This window comes from Pollachius pollachius (genome assembly GCF_949987615.1).
Source record: "Pollachius pollachius genome assembly, chromosome: 8".
Taxonomy (NCBI): Eukaryota; Metazoa; Chordata; class Actinopteri; order Gadiformes; family Gadidae; genus Pollachius; species Pollachius pollachius.
Genome location: NC_136941.1, coordinates 10,923,253 through 10,940,832, shown reverse-complemented (window position 1 = coordinate 10,940,832; position 17,580 = coordinate 10,923,253). Strand labels below are relative to the sequence as shown.

General features: G+C 43.0%; 1 protein-coding gene across 1 annotated transcript in view; it reads left to right on the top strand.

The window, feature by feature from the left end:
- The first annotated feature begins 303 nt into the window (after positions 1-303).
- atp9a (ATPase phospholipid transporting 9A) overlaps positions 304-17,580 on the top strand; it is a 29,839-nt gene continuing 12,562 nt past the window's right edge. Inside the window, exons 1-15 of the mRNA XM_079740934.1 lie at positions 304-422; positions 1,796-1,940; positions 4,291-4,404; positions 4,619-4,727; positions 5,908-5,966; positions 7,093-7,144; positions 8,348-8,442; positions 8,909-8,989; positions 9,082-9,157; positions 9,701-9,777; positions 9,922-10,082; positions 10,372-10,514; positions 11,397-11,509; positions 12,361-12,570; positions 17,224-17,385. Coding sequence (XP_079597060.1) covers positions 355-422; positions 1,796-1,940; positions 4,291-4,404; positions 4,619-4,727; positions 5,908-5,966; positions 7,093-7,144; positions 8,348-8,442; positions 8,909-8,989; positions 9,082-9,157; positions 9,701-9,777; positions 9,922-10,082; positions 10,372-10,514; positions 11,397-11,509; positions 12,361-12,570; positions 17,224-17,385 — 1,665 coding nt within the window. The 5' untranslated portion in view covers positions 304-354. The remainder of the gene's footprint in view (positions 423-1,795; positions 1,941-4,290; positions 4,405-4,618; positions 4,728-5,907; positions 5,967-7,092; positions 7,145-8,347; positions 8,443-8,908; positions 8,990-9,081; positions 9,158-9,700; positions 9,778-9,921; positions 10,083-10,371; positions 10,515-11,396; positions 11,510-12,360; positions 12,571-17,223; positions 17,386-17,580) is intronic.

Here is a 17,580-nt window from a genome sequence, read left to right as displayed (position 1 = left end):
GTCTTTTGAAAATAAAATCAATGTGACTCTTACCGATGGCTTTCCTTTCACATGTTTGGCTGGAAGAAGATGAAATGCATTTGGCTACACTAGGTTGGCTAACATGTAAATATAATGCTTTGGACGTATATTGTAGATTTGAAAAGCTATAACTTTTCACTACAATGAAGGGCAATAATATAATTCCTTCTACAAAATGTAAGTTCTATAATATTGGGATGAAGTTAAGGTTTGGTTGGATTCAGTGCTGTGTGTTTCAGACTCATTACAACCCATTGAATGACAGTTCTCGAGCCTCCGCCCAGAGCGCAGACAGCGGAGAGATTGTGCTGGAGCTCAGCGGAGGCGGCAGGAATGACGGACAATATTCCTTTACAACCCGTGAGACGCCACAAAAGACATGACAGTAAACACAGGAATGGGTAAGGGTGTTATACCGAATAAAAATCGCTGAAAACGTTTCAATATTTACAACGAAAAAGACCCGGTATTCGCTCGTCACATACTGTCGATGCTGATGTCATTGTTTACATGTCGTCTTTTCGACATTGTCGAAACAGCGAACCAAGCATTTCTATTCAACATGGCAATTGAACAAATTAGACTGTAATATATAAATTGTAGTGTAGTTATATTTTCATGTATTGTCTGACCGCTCCCTTGGCGGTGGGACATCCGTGTTCCGTTGGAACAAGTGCAGCGCGACGCCCATGTCAATATTTCCTCTGTTGACTATGGGGTTGTCTCAAACCCAGACGGCTTGCCAACATGTAGGCCATGGCGGGTTTAAAATTAACATACGTGCGTCGACACTTGCTATTATTCTAACTTGCCCGGGGTTAGGTTATCTCGGTGATAACCTTGTGTCTGGTGGAAAAGGAACGAGAATAGATGCTAGATGCTGGCTGCACAGATTCTAGGCTGGCGTCCATGGATAGCACCGATGATGTCACCTAAACACATGCTTAAGTATAGTCTTAGTGACATATTTGTTCTACTTTAGCGTAATGTAATGAATATATGTGATATAAAGCAGATGTATCAATATATATCGAGAGAACGACTATACGCGTTATAAAAATATCAGTTCTTGTCCGGTCTCAGCTCTGGTTGGCATCACAGGCCTTCATTGACCAGATAGAGAATACTGGCAGTTACCGTTTCCTTAGTTGAAATTTTCACAAATATTCTGGAAGTCTCTATAACAAATCAATTAATGTAAACATTACATTTGTTTCCTTTTGAATCTGATTTAAAGTAGAACAACATTAAATTGATTGCTTTCAATACGCTCTAATCGAATGCTACAAAATCAACCAATGAAGCTGGACTCAAACAACGTATATCAATACATTAATGATCATTTAAAAAATAAGATGAAATGAGATATGGATGCAAAAGGATGACCAGGCTATCAGCTAGACTAAAACAAATTATATTTTGCAGAGTAAGGCTTATCACGCTTCTCTCTTCTCACATGCCTAAAAAAAAGCAATCATGGTCAATCATAGAAAAGTAGGCTATGCAGTATCATCCATAAGGAGTAGAAATTTACATTCATGGTACATCATAACCGTAAACTTTAGCATAACATCATCTTAATATCCTCCTTTTCATAACAAGTAGTCAAAACCACAAAATAATGACATCCTACCTATTTTGACTATTTGGCACTGTTCTCTACAAAGTCTTCCTAACGTATGAATGTAATTAATAATGCCATCCTACCTATTTGGACTGTTTGGCACTGTTCTCTACAAAGTCTTCCTAACGTATGAATGTAATTGTGAGCCAGGTGCTGCCCGGTGTCTGGATGCTGTGGCATGGGGGACCTCCGCCCCCGCACCGTGTGGCTCGGCCACCCAGAGAAACGGGACCAGCGATACCCCAGGAACGTCATTAACAACCAGAAGTACAACTTCTTCACCTTCCTGCCCGGGGTGAGTGTCAGCCACGGGTCACTCCCCAACACACTCCCCCAGCTCACCAGCCCTCAACACATGTAGGGACTAGTGTCTAGTCCTCAGACCACAACGTCCTGTAGGGACTAGTGTCTAGTCCTCAGACCACAACGTCCTGTAGGGACTAGTGTCTAGTCCTCAGACCCCAACGTTCTCTAGGGACTAGTATCTAGTCCTCAGACCACAACGTTCTCTAGGGACTAGTGTCTAGTCCTCAGACCCCAACGTTCTCTAGGGACTAGTATCTAGTCCTCAGACCACAACGTTCTCTAGGGACTAGTGTCTAGTCCTCAGACCCCAACGTTCTCTAGGGACTAGTGTCTAGTCCTCAGACCACAACGTTCTCTAGGGACTAGTGTCTAGTCCTCAGACCCCAACGTTCTCTAGGGACTAGTGTCTAGTCCTCAGACCCCAACGTTCTCTAGGGACTAGTGTCTAGTCCTCAGACCACAACGTTCTCTAGGGACTAGTGTCTAGTCCTCAGACCCCAACGTTCTCTAGGGACTAGTGTCTAGTCCTCAGACCCCAACCTTCTCTAGGGACTAGTGTCTAGTCCTCAGACCCCAACGTTCTCTAGGGACTAGTGTCTAGTCCTCAGACCCCAACGTTCTCTAGGGACTAGTGTCTAGTCCTCAGACCACAACATTCTCTAGGGACTAGTGTCTAGTCCTCAGACCACAATGTCCTGTAGGGACTAGTGTCTAGTCCTCAGACCCCAACGTTCTCTAGGGACTAGTGTCTAGTCCTCAGACCACAATGTCCTGTAGGGACTAGTGTCTAGTCCTCAGACCTGTAGGGACTAGCCTCTAGTCCTCAGTCCTCAACGTCCTCTAGGGACTAGTCTCTAGTCCTCAGACCAAAACGTCATGTAGGGACTAGTGTGTAGTCCTCAGCACTCAACGCCCTGTTGGTACTAGTCTCTAGTCCTCAGACTTGTAGGTACTAGTGTCTAGTACCCAGACCTTAGTGTCCTGTTGGTACTAGTTTCTAGTCCTCGGACTTGTAGGTACTAGTGTCTAGTACCCAGACCTTAGTGTCCTTTTGGGACTAGTGTCTAGTCCTCAGCCCTCATCATTTGGTTAATTAGACTAATCTCACAAAATTCCTTATCAATTGTTTTTAGGTGATTAATTAACAAATGTACAACAGTCAAAACAATCCTCATTAGTGGCCGACCTAATGAAGCCCAGGAAAACTGGCTACATTAGCTACTGAGGTCATGTGATCTTATGTGACTGTTAGCCAATCAGAAAAGGACACTAGCGAATTCTAATCTCATTAAATTTTTGTACATATTTAAAGTGTAAAATATGTCTTGTTGCCTAAATAGCAAGCATTTGCAGTATAAGGAAGTGTTGATTTTCACATCCAGACGTTTGAAATCATCTTACAAACTTGCAACATATGTGAGTACTGAAAAAGTGGGCCAATTGTTATTTACAATAAGCCTTATTAAAAGGTGCAGGTCACATCCTGTATAGGCACGCATGTTTTGATTATTTGCTAGTGTTGAGCCATATGCTCATCAAGCCTCAGGGAACACATTCAAATCAGCCCATGTTAGATCTATATGGTATTATACTAGAGGCCAATATTAGGTCACATTTCAAGAATCAATAGAGGCAAGTGGTTGTGGTTTTCGACCAACAATACAGTCTGTAGTCTAAGTACTGCTTATGCCAGCCACATATTCTCCACCTGTTTTACATATGAATTTGCTTTCCAGACATTCAGTGGTCTTATAGTCTTATGGGATTTTGTGTATGGACTTAGCCATTAAAAGTAGCCCAAATTTGTTTGAAAGGGATAAGACAAGGCCAGCCCGTTTTTGCATTGCAAAGCGTGGTGCGTCTTTATTGAGTGCAATATCATAAACATATTGTGGAATTGTGTGCACTCAGTATTTTTTAGCTTGCCGGTTCTATTTAGATTAAAATTTCCATTCGCATGAAGCAGTAATAACTTTCTGTCACACCAAAATGGAATTTCCCTTGTTGGTAATCTTGTACATTGGTGGTAGGACACAAGAGCGAGTGGCTTGATATGACATGCAATGTCACAGCTTGACATTGCAGAAACAAAAGTATTTGTTTATCCTCTCCTCCCCTGTCTGCTCTTTGAGTTCTAGCTCCTTTTCAATTCTGCTATTCTGAAATATGGTGTTTGCAATAGGGAATATTCATTTCATTAAAATGTTGTAATATATTTCTTTATATGAATTTAAAAGTTTGCTTACCAAATGAATGTAAAGCTCAAAATGCATATGTTTGCTTTTGCTTGAATCTAAACAAGATATTCAAAAATGGCTCTTTTGCTTTTGTGTTTGCAGGTTCTATACAATCAATTCAAGTACTTCTTCAATTTATACTTTCTGCTATTGGCCTGCTCTCAGTTTGTGGATGAACTGCGACTTGGGGCTCTTTATACCTACTGGGTTCCTTTGGTAGGTAGCCCTTCATAATCACTGGCTATTTTCATAAGATTCATCTGTCTCAATATTCATAATATTCATAATCCTCATAACGTCATAGATAAATTATCTTCCTACTGTTATGGAGAAAGCTGATTTAAAATAGAAAGTACGCTGAATAGGCAACTTCTGTACTGAATAATGCTTTAGAATTTTTGTTTCTAATTGTATCATGATCTCTTCCTAGCTAGTGGTGTTGTTCATCACGATCGGAAGAGAGGCGGTGGAAGAGATCCGGTGTTCTATTAGGGACAAGGAAGTCAACTCCCATATTTATTCCAAGCTTTTGCCAAGGGGTGAGAGTACCAACATTTTGGATTGCTATACTTTACTTAACCACAATTATCAAAGATTGATGTACGCTTGCCGTGCTGTTTTATTTTCTCAGATGCTATAAGATGTTGGGGCTGGGTCCTGTTAAAACGTATAAGGGCTTGGGGAAATGGTTGGTAATTCAAAGCAGAGATTTAAAAGTGTACATAAGAGAGGTTGGTATAAAGTGCTACTAGCAATAAAATGCAGGAGACCGCTTGTGGTTTCCCTTGATGTGGCAGCTTGTCCGAACCATAAACAAAATGACTGGTGGCCTCCATGATCGCCGCCTCAGTGCATATGTTGGCTGGTTGATGGTGTAAACTTAATGGTGTAATATGGTTGGATGTAGAAGCAAAGTTCACCACAAACATGTTTCTGTTGATTCCAATCAATGAAGCCAGTACAGCAGCAATTCATTACCAGATATATATTTACCGTTAAATCTATAATATTCGTAGTTTTCAATTGAAGTGTTGTATTGCATAATGGGTGGATCTTGCACCATTGCTCAAACATATCATTTATGTTTGTGCTTATTTGTTCTCCTTTTTTTATCTTGAAAAAAACCCAGACAAGTAGTTAAGGGAAACATGAAACTATGCAAAGCCATGTGAACAAACTGCCTAGCAATATTAATGTGGTTTAATGTCTTACATATGCAAAACCTAGAGGTCACGGCAGGGGGCAGGGGTCAGTGACCCCCTCCCACCCTCCCAAACAATTTTGCCTCCTTATTCCAAACGGAATGAGAGAAAGGGCTGAACACACCCAGCATTCTTTCATAAGAGTTTGTGTGCAGAAAATGACTTTGCTGCACAAAAAAACCACAGAGGGTCTGTTGGAGCACAGACCACAATATTCACAAGAGGTCACAGATTCACAAAGCATATTTTGCAGGGAGAGGTTTTACTATGCCTTTTGAATGACGTTAATGGTAACAGGATGTCAGAGGGCCATAAATCCTGTAGAATCCATGTTGAAAGTATACATGGATGGGTCAGAGTTTTGCCTGCTACCATCTGGCTGCACTCAGTCCGAAGCAGATTAAAATGTCCGCTGAGCAGGTTTAAATTATTGTTCAACTTTGAATTACTATTACCACCGTCTGCCATTCATCTCTATCTTCCGTCGGTTTAATGATATCTGCCTTCATTTTTTCAGGCACGGTGAAAGTTAAAAGCAGTGGAATTCAAGTGGGGGATCTTATCATGGTGGAGAAGGTTTGTACTTTTCCGTCAAAGCAACACTGGTAATATAGGGGTAGGGCTGGTTAAGACCTGTGCCCTGGGCCCTGTTCTGTGTCATCTTGTTCTGTTAAAGGATAGTCAGGTTCTATTTCCGTGACAAGGAAGTTAAGGGACGAGTGGGCAGTTAATCTTCACCGCCACTAGACCTGGGACAGAGGTGAAAGGAGTTAGTAATGATTTTGTAATCTTTTGATCAATGCATTGCTTCAGTCTGTCAAATTCAATGCCCATGTAGCGCATATACACTTTGAATAGCTTTTTGTTGAATCTCCGGCACAGATAAAATGCAGCACTATTTATTAATGTTTTCCCCCCTCTCCTACAAAAACCTATAAGCATTTGGCAAAAAAAAAAAGGGTTTTTGTTCCATTTCACATATCTCAGCAGTTGGTGTAAGCATACTGATTTCTTGATCCGCCACTCATTCTTGTGGCCGGGGAGGAATCTCTTAAGTCTGTCTGCGTGAAATATGAGATGCACCCCGTCTTCAGTTTCCAACAGGAGACTTCTTTCTCAATCAACCACTTCAACACATCTGAAAGAAAGGTCACTCATGTGTGTTGCAACACACATTTCTCCTCAATGATTAATTGGCTTTAAACGTTTGCTGAATTAAAAAATATATATATATATTATTATTATTATTATTATTATTATTATTATTATTATTATTATTACTTTATTCAAGACACAGGAAGGTCCACAAAGATTGTTTTTAATATTGGCAAAATGGGCTGAAAGACATCCCCTTTTAGAAAAGTATCGGCAACAGGAGATCTGTCAGGATCGGCCCAGGCAGTCAACTTGTGAATACATGAAGAGGTGTTACGGTGTGGGCTTAATGTTCAGGGCAATGTTAACAACCAGGCCCCATGGTTCCCTACATCACAGAGGGATATGTTACTCTGGGGGTCTTGGTATTTAGCATGCCAGACTCCATGTAATGTGGAACATAAAACACTGAAAGTCTCACTTAATCCAGTTAAAGGGCGAACAAGGAGGTGGTGGAGGGAGGAGGAAACGTGCAGGATCAGGATGTGATGCTTAAGTCCTGTGTTGTGGTTGTTGTTGTTGTTGTTTTTTCTTCTTCCGCCTGTAGAACCAGCGTGTTCCTGCCGACATGATCTTTTTAAGGACCACAGAAAGAAATGGTAAACATCTGCCAGTCACTCATCCACATCTCCGCGTACAGGCAAGCTACCAGCTTGACTGGGGAAACGGCCTGTAAAAAAAAAAGAGAGAAAAGAAGGGGTGTTGAGATGTTGGGATTAGCCCCAAAACGCCTGGACAGGAAGTCCTATACAGGCAGCATTGTAATTCGGTGTTGTGCTACATTGGTGAATGCATTGGTGGTGTGTGGTGACTCTTCTGTATAGTGTATGTGTGTTGAGATGGTGGCCATGCAAAATAACACGCCTTTATTTTTATTTTGGTCTGTGCCGTTCCTTCTTTTGTCTTTCAAATTTAAAGATAATGGAAAGGTGATTTAAGGCATGCAAAATGAGAGAAAAAAAATGCAAAGACTTCGCAGAAGGCCGTGAGAAGGATACATCATCTGAATAATCAAATGGGGATTAGAGCAAAAGATTTGTCAACGATTGCACAAACTTGGGGAATTACGTTGCATTGTATATTTGCACATATACAAAATAGTCTTTTGTCCATTCAAAACAGAAGCCTCTCAGAGATAGAAAAAAACAACCTGTAATGGATATGACAATTAAAGGTAGCCCATGTGCGGCAATATAGAGATTGCATTGCTTTGTGGCAAGCCTCTAGTTTGGGAGCCTGAAGCCATTGGGTGTTGTGGTTGTGTCTTCCTGTTGCGGGAAGAAAAACACCAGCTTTGTTTGACTGGAAATAGTGCTTGGGTTATCTCTCTCCCATGTGGAGGCCATTAGGTCAATTATAAAGGAGCCTAGGCCAGCATTGGGGGTTCTGGGCAGGATGACGCATGTCAGCCAACAGTGGAGGAGGAGGGAGGGTGGGGGGTGGGTGGGGGATGTGCTAGAGTGATCTCCGCTCCCCCACTACTCTGTCCCCCTAGTTACATGTAGCCCAGACCCATTCAATAACTGCAAAACTATTTGTAGTTTTTTACCAAGTGGTTATTTACCATGCCCTCTATCGATCTGCGTTATTTTGGCTAATCATTCTGGGAGTGATTCTGAATAGTGTGAATAAGTTGTAAATTAAACAAACTAATAATGTACTTTCTTTTTTACATCAACCATATTAAGACACATTTGATTGTAATCAAATGTGATTACAATCACCCACACACCATGTAAAGTCGATGTGTTGGCGCCCCCTAGGGGCTGAATGTATAAATCACTTATATCTCCCTCTGGCAGGCTCCTGTTTCCTGCGGACCGACCAGTTGGATGGAGAGACTGACTGGAAGCTACGCCTCCCAGTGGCCTGCACACAGCGACTCCCCACTGCTGCTGTAAGTCATAGGCTCAGCCTTCAGAGGCCCAACCTTTAGAGGCTCAACCTGTGGGATACTTTGCTAAGCCTACACTCCAGCTTCACTATTCAACAGTTCTGACGGTGTAAAGTAAAGCCCTGGTTTTCAACTCTGATAGATTTCCCTTGGGGGTATGAATTTTAAAATGTGTGAATGTGAATGGGTCTGTGCGATGCTTGTTAAACTAGCTGAAATAGGGACATTTCTGGAGCACAACTTTTCCCAGTTGTGCTGCTCATGTCAGTTGAAGATATATAATTTCAAAGGCCACTGTCTTTGTATTCATCAGATCTTCTTAATTCACCATAACCAGAAATGAGTTGTAATGCAGTTTCTGTGATGTTTACTTGCATCCATCTTACACAAATCAGTTGTGGTTTTAAAATGAACAACCCGCTTTGCAACTTTATGTTTTTTAATCTAACTACGTTTTCTTTTTCCAAAGGATCTTCTTCAAATCAGATCGTACGTATATGCTGAGGAACCCAACATAGACATCCACACCTTTAACGGCACTTTCACAAGGGTACGTTTATACCAAAATATCTGTCTGAGGTGATTGGTTCATGTGTATACACTCTCGGCACATTCTTATCATCACTTTGTTCTGTGTTGCAGGAAGACGGAGACCCCCCTGTCAATGAGAGCCTGAGCATCGAGAACACCCTGTGGGCGAGCACTGTGATTGCCTCTGGTAAACGTACTGGCTAGCTCACTGGCTTCAGCTTCCCAGAGTTTGAATCTAGTTGAATGATGACCCCCCTGTTAGCTATTAGCTTACAGACTAGCTACGATTAATCATTATCTTTCCTTCCGCCATCACGGATATGGTAATCGATATTTTATCTTTTCCGAATGCATGTGGGTGGACAACATAAAGTAACACACACACACACACACACACACACACACACACACACACACACACACACACACACACACACACACACACACACACACGTTTGGTATATTGACAAGTAGCCAGAGGGCTTTGTAAGGCCTAACTAGCCCAAGTCAGCACGCTTCCTTTGTGGAGGAGCAGCCATTACACTTTAACCTATGGAGCCATGTGCAAGTCATTATGTAATTGGCCATCTAGATCTTCTATTGGGAGTTTACGAACATCTCTTCATGTCAACAGTATGTCTGGGAAATCTCCGTGCTTGACATGTTGGGGGTTTTCAATGGTTTTCTGAAATGTTATGTTTTTTGGCCTGAGATGATTGTGTGTTTATAGGTTCTATAGTGGGGGTGGTCATTTACACGGGCAAGGAGCTGCGAGGGGTCATGAACACGTCCAACCCTAAGAACAAGGTACGATGTCGCACGGCACGCAACAACTGCATCTCACTGTTTACGTTGTGGTTAAAAAGTCCAACATAAGTAAGTCATGGCCTTCAACCCATTCCTTGCTGACAATATCAATATGCATACTTTGTGTTCTTGTCTCTGTGATAGATGGGATTGTTTGACCTGGAAGTGAACTGTTTGACCAAGATCCTGTTTGGGGCGCTGGTGGTGGTGTCGCTTGTCATGGTGGCCCTGCAACACTTTGCGGGACGCTGGTATCTCCAGATCTTTCGCTTCCTGCTCCTATTCTCCAACATCGTACCCATCAGGTGGGTTTCTCTGGACGTTGCCTTGTTTTAAATTAATACATTTCTACTTACCTGCAGGCGACCTTAGCCAATGGAAAATGTGCCAAAGCCTTTGGTCAATGGAGATACAGTCATGTGTTAGTTTAGCAAAGACTTAGCTATTTGGGGCACCCTTTTTCAAATATTAAATTGCTTTTTTTCTTCTTCTTCTTCCTCCTCATGATTACTAAATTAGTATTTTATGCATTTGATTTGTTTTTGTTATTGCTACGAGTATTGATAAGGTTGTTATTGTCACCATTTCATCCAGTCTGCGTGTCAACCTGGATTTGGGAAAGATGGTCTTCAGCTGGATGATCAACAGAGACTCCAAGATCCCGGGCACGGTGGTGAGGGCCAGCACCATACCGGAGGAGCTGGGCCGCATCTCATACCTGCTCACCGACAAAACCGGTGGGGATCCACTGATTAGTACCACATCCCATGTCCATGTACATCCTCCTCTACAGACATTTGTTTTCTTGTTGTGTAAGACCCAACTATATAAGGGCCTCTTACAGAACCCAAAGTGAGTGAGTGTCTTGGAGTGTTTTGCCTGTTCTGCTCCCACCGCGTGCCACTAAACATGCTACACATTGGTTCATTCAATCAAAAACGGGCCCCTGCTTCACACACACTCCCAGTAGCACAACTTCTCCAGTGGCACTTCCTGAGAAATAAGCCATAACCTGTCAGATTTACAGCCGCCCCGCCCAATAAACCCATCAGGCATGCTCACCATTCAGAGCGCGATGAGGCCGGTGGGGTCTATAGTTCAGATGTCAGCCTAATATATGTGCAGGGGCCCCCTAAGGTCATGTTGATATATGGACAGAAAATGCTTTTAAGGATGCCAAGGTTACAAAGGGGCTTACATGAGGATGCAGGGAATGGTTGCCTGGATTCAATTCACTTCTCTTTCGTTTTTTTATGTCCATCAGAATCAAACAAAAGGGTTTAATTGTTAACTTATGAATTATACTGGAAGTTAGATTTGGTTTAGAAATTGCTCATAAATCACTTGGAAAGTTATTTCTAAATCTGAATGTATAATTTTTTTCAGGTGTTGATTATATGCTAACAATCAACTAACTTTCTTTTCTAGTTAGTTGAAAACTGAAACTAAGCTTTAACCTTCTTCAAAACTTGCATGGAAACCAGCTGACAGATATTCTTAAGTCTGAGAAGAAGCGGATGAAAAAATCCTATCACATGAATAAAAAATAATGATTTAATTGGTTTTAATATCCCTGCATGAAACAATACATCTGTTATCTTTGTCTTTACATTTACCAGGGACTCTTACCCAGAATGAGATGGTGTTCAGGCGACTCCACCTGGGAACGGTAGCCTATGGGATGGACTCCATGGACGAGGTCCAGAGCCATGTCTTCAGCGCATACACACAGGTGAACACCATGCCTCCAACAATGCACTGTTGTGGTCATCCCAAATGGCCATCTACAGTCGTTATGTGTTAACAATTGAAACACCCTGTGGGACTGAATTGTTGGCATAAGCCAGCTTGTTGGCATTTCCACTTTTTTCTTTTACTTCTTTTCGTTTTTGTTGCTCGCTTTTCTGTTATGTGTGGTTAATCGCTGAATCATCTACACAAATGAAGGTTTTTATTTGAATTTGATTTTAAATCTGTGAAATCAGTGTTGTTTAAAGGAAGAAACGTGAGTAATAACAAACCAAACAAGAGTTGCTGTGCAAACAGCCCTGGGCAACGTGTTTTCAGAAATGCATCAGGTTTTGTCATTATTGTTTGGCTGAATGCTTCCTGACCTCAGATGGCACACTTTGTCCCTTTGACACCAGAGGTTAGCGAGACAGGAAACTGGATTAGTTAGCTAGTGCTAGTGCTGGCCGGACCTGTTTAATGACGGCTCAGTTAGCCCTCCGGAGCGCACAGCCTCCCGAAATAGAACGGCCATAAAGCCCAACGCTAATCAGTCATATTTTCTCTACACATCTGGTTTTGTTTATGAGCCACTGGCCTCTCCGCTAATGATATGAACAAAGGTCAGCAAATGGCTTCAGGGATGTTTTGAAGATGAATTTCCGCCAGTTCAGTCTTAAATATGTACACAGAAAAAAAATACTCTCAGCGGTCCTGCCTCAACACTGCCTCAAAAACGCTCCGCAAGAGCTTTTTCAAACAAGAGCCTTTTTGAAAGGCTCTTGTTGAAATCAATAACCTAAAAATAAAACACGACGACAACAACAACCTTAACATTCGGCGTGTCCTCCTCAGCCCCCCCACGACCTTCCGCTGTCCAGGGCGCCGGCAGCCACCAAGGTCCGCAAGACCATCAGCAGCAGGGTGCACGAGGCGGTGAAGGCCATCGCGCTGGTGCACAACGTCACCCCGGTGTACGAGGCCAACGGCGTCACGGACCAGGCCGAGGCGGAGCAACACTACGAGGACACCTGCAGGGTCTACCAGGCCGCCAGCCCCGACGAGGTACCGGCGGCCCACCTGCCCTCCGCCTTCGGGTGGATCTCAGACGGGCTTGTGAAGCTGCACTGCATGTGTGGACCTTAAGTCGCCTGTAGATGTTAAGACAGAAGATGGCACTGATAATTGGATACATTTGAAATATGGCAATTTGTTTCGGAGCCCAATAGGGCGAGAGAGGAAGAGAGGTGGAGAGAGAGAGGGGGAGAGGGAGAGATTAAAGGTGGATCTGAGGGAGATTAAGGTGTAGCAGAGAGAGATTAAGGCAGAGTAGAGAGAGATTAAGGTGTAGCAGAGAGAGATTAAGGCGGAGTAGAGAGGGATTAAGGTGGAGCATAGAGGGATAATGTGTAGTAGAGAGGGATTAAGGTGTAGTAGAGGGATTAAGGTGGAGCAGAGAGAGATTAAGGCAGAGCAGAGGGAGATTAAGGTGTAGCAGAGAGAGATTAAAGGGGACATATTATGCCACCAGGTGTGAGTGTGATTAGCCTTACAAGCCGTTTCGAAAATCTGCCCCATATGACATCACTAGTGGGCGTGTCCACCTAGATGTGTGCTGCATAGATCAGTCTACCAGCCTACCCAGTGGACTGAAGTAAACGTTGCTCATCTATCCAGCACAGATCTAGGTGGACACGCCCACTAGTGATGTCATATGGGGCAGATCTTCGAAACGGCTTGTAGGGCTAATCGCACTCACAACTGGTGGTATAATATGTCCCCTTTAAGGTGGAGCTGATAGAGATTAAGGTGGAGCAGATAGAGATTAAGGTGGATCAGAGAGAGATGAAGGTGGAGCAGAGAGAGATTAAGGTGGAGCAGAGAGAGAGTAAGGTGGGGCAGAGAGAGATTAAGGTGGATCAGAGAGGGATGAAGGTGTAGCAGAGAGAGATTAAAGATGAACTGAACTGAAATAATCAACATCGATATGTTATCGATATCGATAACATCGAAAAAAATGACACTAAAAAATATATTTAAAAAATCAATATATAGTTTTTTTTAGCATCAAAAGAAAATGCGTCTTTTAGTATTAGAGCGCCGATGACGTCACTGGCATGGTAGGACTAGGTCGTTGTTGCAGTCAGGCGAACGTCTTCTACACTCCACGGCGGAAAATAGTGATTTTAATATGGCTGGTTACGCGTTTGAGCCTGTGAGGGACATGCCTGTAGTGTCCGACTGCCACCCAGTGGAGATGGATCAATTTCAGGCACCAGCTCCACCTTCGGAGCGTGTGGGTGTGACTGGTGTGCGTGTGGGTGCTGCCGGAGCATGGACACTGCCATTGAATCGATCTGCTGCCGAGAGGTCCCGGTCAACCTTGACCATCTAATGGTGGGATTAGGTTGCATAACCATGCATAGGGACGTCCGAGCGGAGACACTGGAGCGCCCCAAAAATAGCAACCAAGTAACAAGGCGAAACGATCATTCCCCCTCCTTTTTCCTTTGATGCGTTTCAGGAATATCTCCGTAAAGACAGACTCATTGCGGAAACGCAACGAGCTGTACAAACGCTGTAGTGCCAACATATTCAAGGCGCTGGTTCTCCACAAAAAAAAGTGGAGCGCATCAAGCCTGCACGCATCCAGTCTGCGCGCTGTATAAAAACATTCAAGTCAAGGAGGAGATAGTAGTTGTTTAACCTTTTAGATTGAGTAGAAATACTTTTTAATGTACAGTTAGTAATTAAATTGACCAAGCTACAAAAATAATACAAAAATAAAACCTGTAACTTTCAACGCAACTCTAACGTCGCTTCAGGCGTCCACACGAATCTTAACACGAAACCGCATAAGTCCGGTTTTATTTGAAACCACCCTGGGACCATGGACCTATTAAATAACATGGTTTATTATCTGCCTAATAACATGGTTATTAAAGACATGGTTTCACAAAAAAATCGGCTCCGGGTGGACGGGACCTGAAAGACATGTCAGATGCACTTTGGGAGATACACCCGCGGATGAGCCTAGATGTGAGGCGGATTCACGAGTGTCACGTTTACTTTAGGTGGATGTTGGAGGTTTACTTTCTGGTGGATGTTGATGGATATTGCACAGATATATCTTACTATGAAACTACTTCTTCGAGTTTAACTCCCTCTGCGTCAGCAATCGGCTAGTCGGCGAACATCAGGGTGAGTAGAAAGGGACATTTGTGGAACTTCTGTTTACAGACCCGCCGTGGTTTAATTAGCAGCTTGGAAACATAGATCTGTGATATCGTCGGAGTAATAGTTTATACACTTTATGGTCGGAGCGCTAGCTTGTGGAGATTGACATGACAGGGGCTATCGGAGGGTTAGTCAGTTTCAAGGCTGCCGGCCTTAAAGCCTTAGGGCTGGTTTCCTATTCAAAGGTAGCCTTAGGAAATGTATGATTACCCCAGCTGCCTTGGCCCTATATAATTCAGTACTGCAGCCAGGGGCAATGCAATAAGATGATCCTCCTGTAGACCTGGCTGTTTGCTTTTCCGTAGTCATTTCAGCGAGCCTCAGAGCCTGACTCATTACCTGCTATGGCTGCTAGAGCCACAGAGTAGGAGTAGGTTACCATGCCAGTGACGTAGCTGATTGTTGAAATCCAACATGGCGGCGCCCTGTAATACTTTCACCGTACAATTTAATCCCTTTTAGCAAGTTCAGCCATTTTTAATTATTGTACCAATGAGAAGGCAGACAATACATCTGTTATATCAACTAAACTTCAAATTTCAGTTCAGTTCATCTTTGAGGTGGAGCAGTGTAGGTCTGTTGGCGTGGACTCTATAGGCTGCGTCTAGGTTGTAGGAACCTGAAGGAGGAGGATTGTGTTTCAACATTTATGTCCTTGATCAGTAGGAATCCTTTGAAGTTCAGGAAGAAGATTGTGGAATTCAACAGGGTGTATTTCCTGCGGTGTAAATACGGATTTCCTTAATGTGTTCCTCAGCCCAGTGCACTGCGCTCCGGCCATTTCCCCCTGTTTGAAAATTCCTCCTTGAGCAAACATATCTGAATGCAGTCATCGGCTGTTACTCCTTTCCGATGATCTATGGAATCTGTGTACTACATTGTTCACAAAGATATTGATTTTGCAGGGTCATTTACATTTACTCACACTATGCTATGCTGGATAAGGTTATATGAAGTGCAGTGCAGTAATGAGCCACAAAACCCCTGGGTTATTGTGTGCCAATGTTATTTTTGTAGCTGAATGTTCAGTTGTGGAAGGCTAGACCATGCGATTTAATTTGTATCGAATTTCACCATGCTTAATGTCAAAACTGTGATTGGTTATCATTCCTGGGGCCTTTCAGGAAGTCCTAATATAGACACGGACCATTTAGACTATGTGGGCGCAAGGCTTTTGGCAGTTGCTCAAATTGTGTTTTTTTTTATTTTATATCTATGACTTTTCCGTTGGTGTTTTATATTTTTATATGATTACTGGGAAACCGTGGAAACCAATAAATTCGCTAATCTAATGACATTCACCAAGGAAATAAAGCTGTGTTGACGTACAGGTCCAAAGTTGGAATCGATTTTATGCCGCTCAAGCTAAATTACGACCAAATCACTTTATCATGTAGATCAAGGGGGATTCAAAGACCGTTTGTTTACATATGAATCATCTGCCTTGAAGTCCTACTTAGAATGATGTTTGAGTCAAGCCACCCATCTTGAGCCCAGAAGCCAGGGCAAGTGATTCCAGAGAGCGGCAGCACAGGGTTGCTGTGGTGAATGCTGCCTCATGGCATTCCTCCACAGTGAATATCTCCAGACTGTGACTAATACACAGTCTTTGTACATCCCCGCTCCCGACGAAGGACGCTGAGGCCCTCGTCTGGTTCGAGCTCGAACCCGGCAGCTTAAGCATGACCCAGTGTGGTTCTTCCTCTTTGTTTCCAGAACCACAGAGAGGGGTTTCTCCTGGAGTGGTTGCTGGATCACCGGCTTCCTTTTTTAGCCTCCCCTTTTTACGCCATCGGTCACCGGACTCTCGTCAGAGGAGCCGTGATGGATTGGCTGTGGGATCATGGGTTGTAATCTCCAGTCTGGAACATATTGGAACTCAGTGTAAAAAGCGTGTGCTCTCTCTCTCTCTCTCTCTCTCTCTCTCTCTCTCTCTCTCTCTCTCTCTCTCTCTCTCTCTCTCTCTCTCTCTCTCTCAGCACCCCTCCACCCCCTCCCTGCCCCCACTAACAATTCATTAATGGATGTCATCTGTGGTCCTTCCTGAAGGACCTAGCAACGCAAACAATGTTTGGACCAAAAATGTGACGTTTTCTTTTTTTTTCTCTTTCTTTGGTCAATAGTCTAGAGTGCTGAAAATGCTTAGGCTACTGATCACGGCCAGGATGGTCTTCGTGCTCTTAACCAATCAATCACACTTAAGTGTCCTTCAGTATTGTTGCAGCTAATTCGATTCATGTGCCGATGAATCTCATGGGCATGATGGCGGAGTAGGGTTTTTACCATTAAAAAATAGTCAATCAATATTATGATAGACATCTTTATGGGCATGAATGGTGCTTTTAAAGTCCTCCAATGTAATTGTGGCAAGCACTTAAATGGTTTTCCCCGTTGGAAAGTACCAAAACAGCTTGCTTTTGCATTCATTTTTTCGTCAATATTATTAGTTGATGTTTTCCCCTCGCATCATTTTTTTTTCAGGTGTCTTTGGTGCAGTGGACAGAGAGTGTGGGCCTGACTCTGGTGGGAAGGGACCAATCATCCATGCAACTGCGGACCCCTAGTGGCCAAATATTGAACTTCACCATCCTCCAGATTTTCCCTTTCACCTATGAGAGCAAGAGGATGGGAATCATTGTTCGGGTAAGGCCTGGTGTGACCAGGGGGCATGTATTTTATTTTATTATATTATATTATTGTTGGGGACAAAAATAGTCTAAGGTGATCATACAGTTTGATCAATGTTAATTAATCGTTTAGGTTGTAGGGGTCTTTTTTGTTATCAATGTTAATTTAAACTTTAGGTAGTGAGGTTCAGTTGTATTATCAATGTTAATT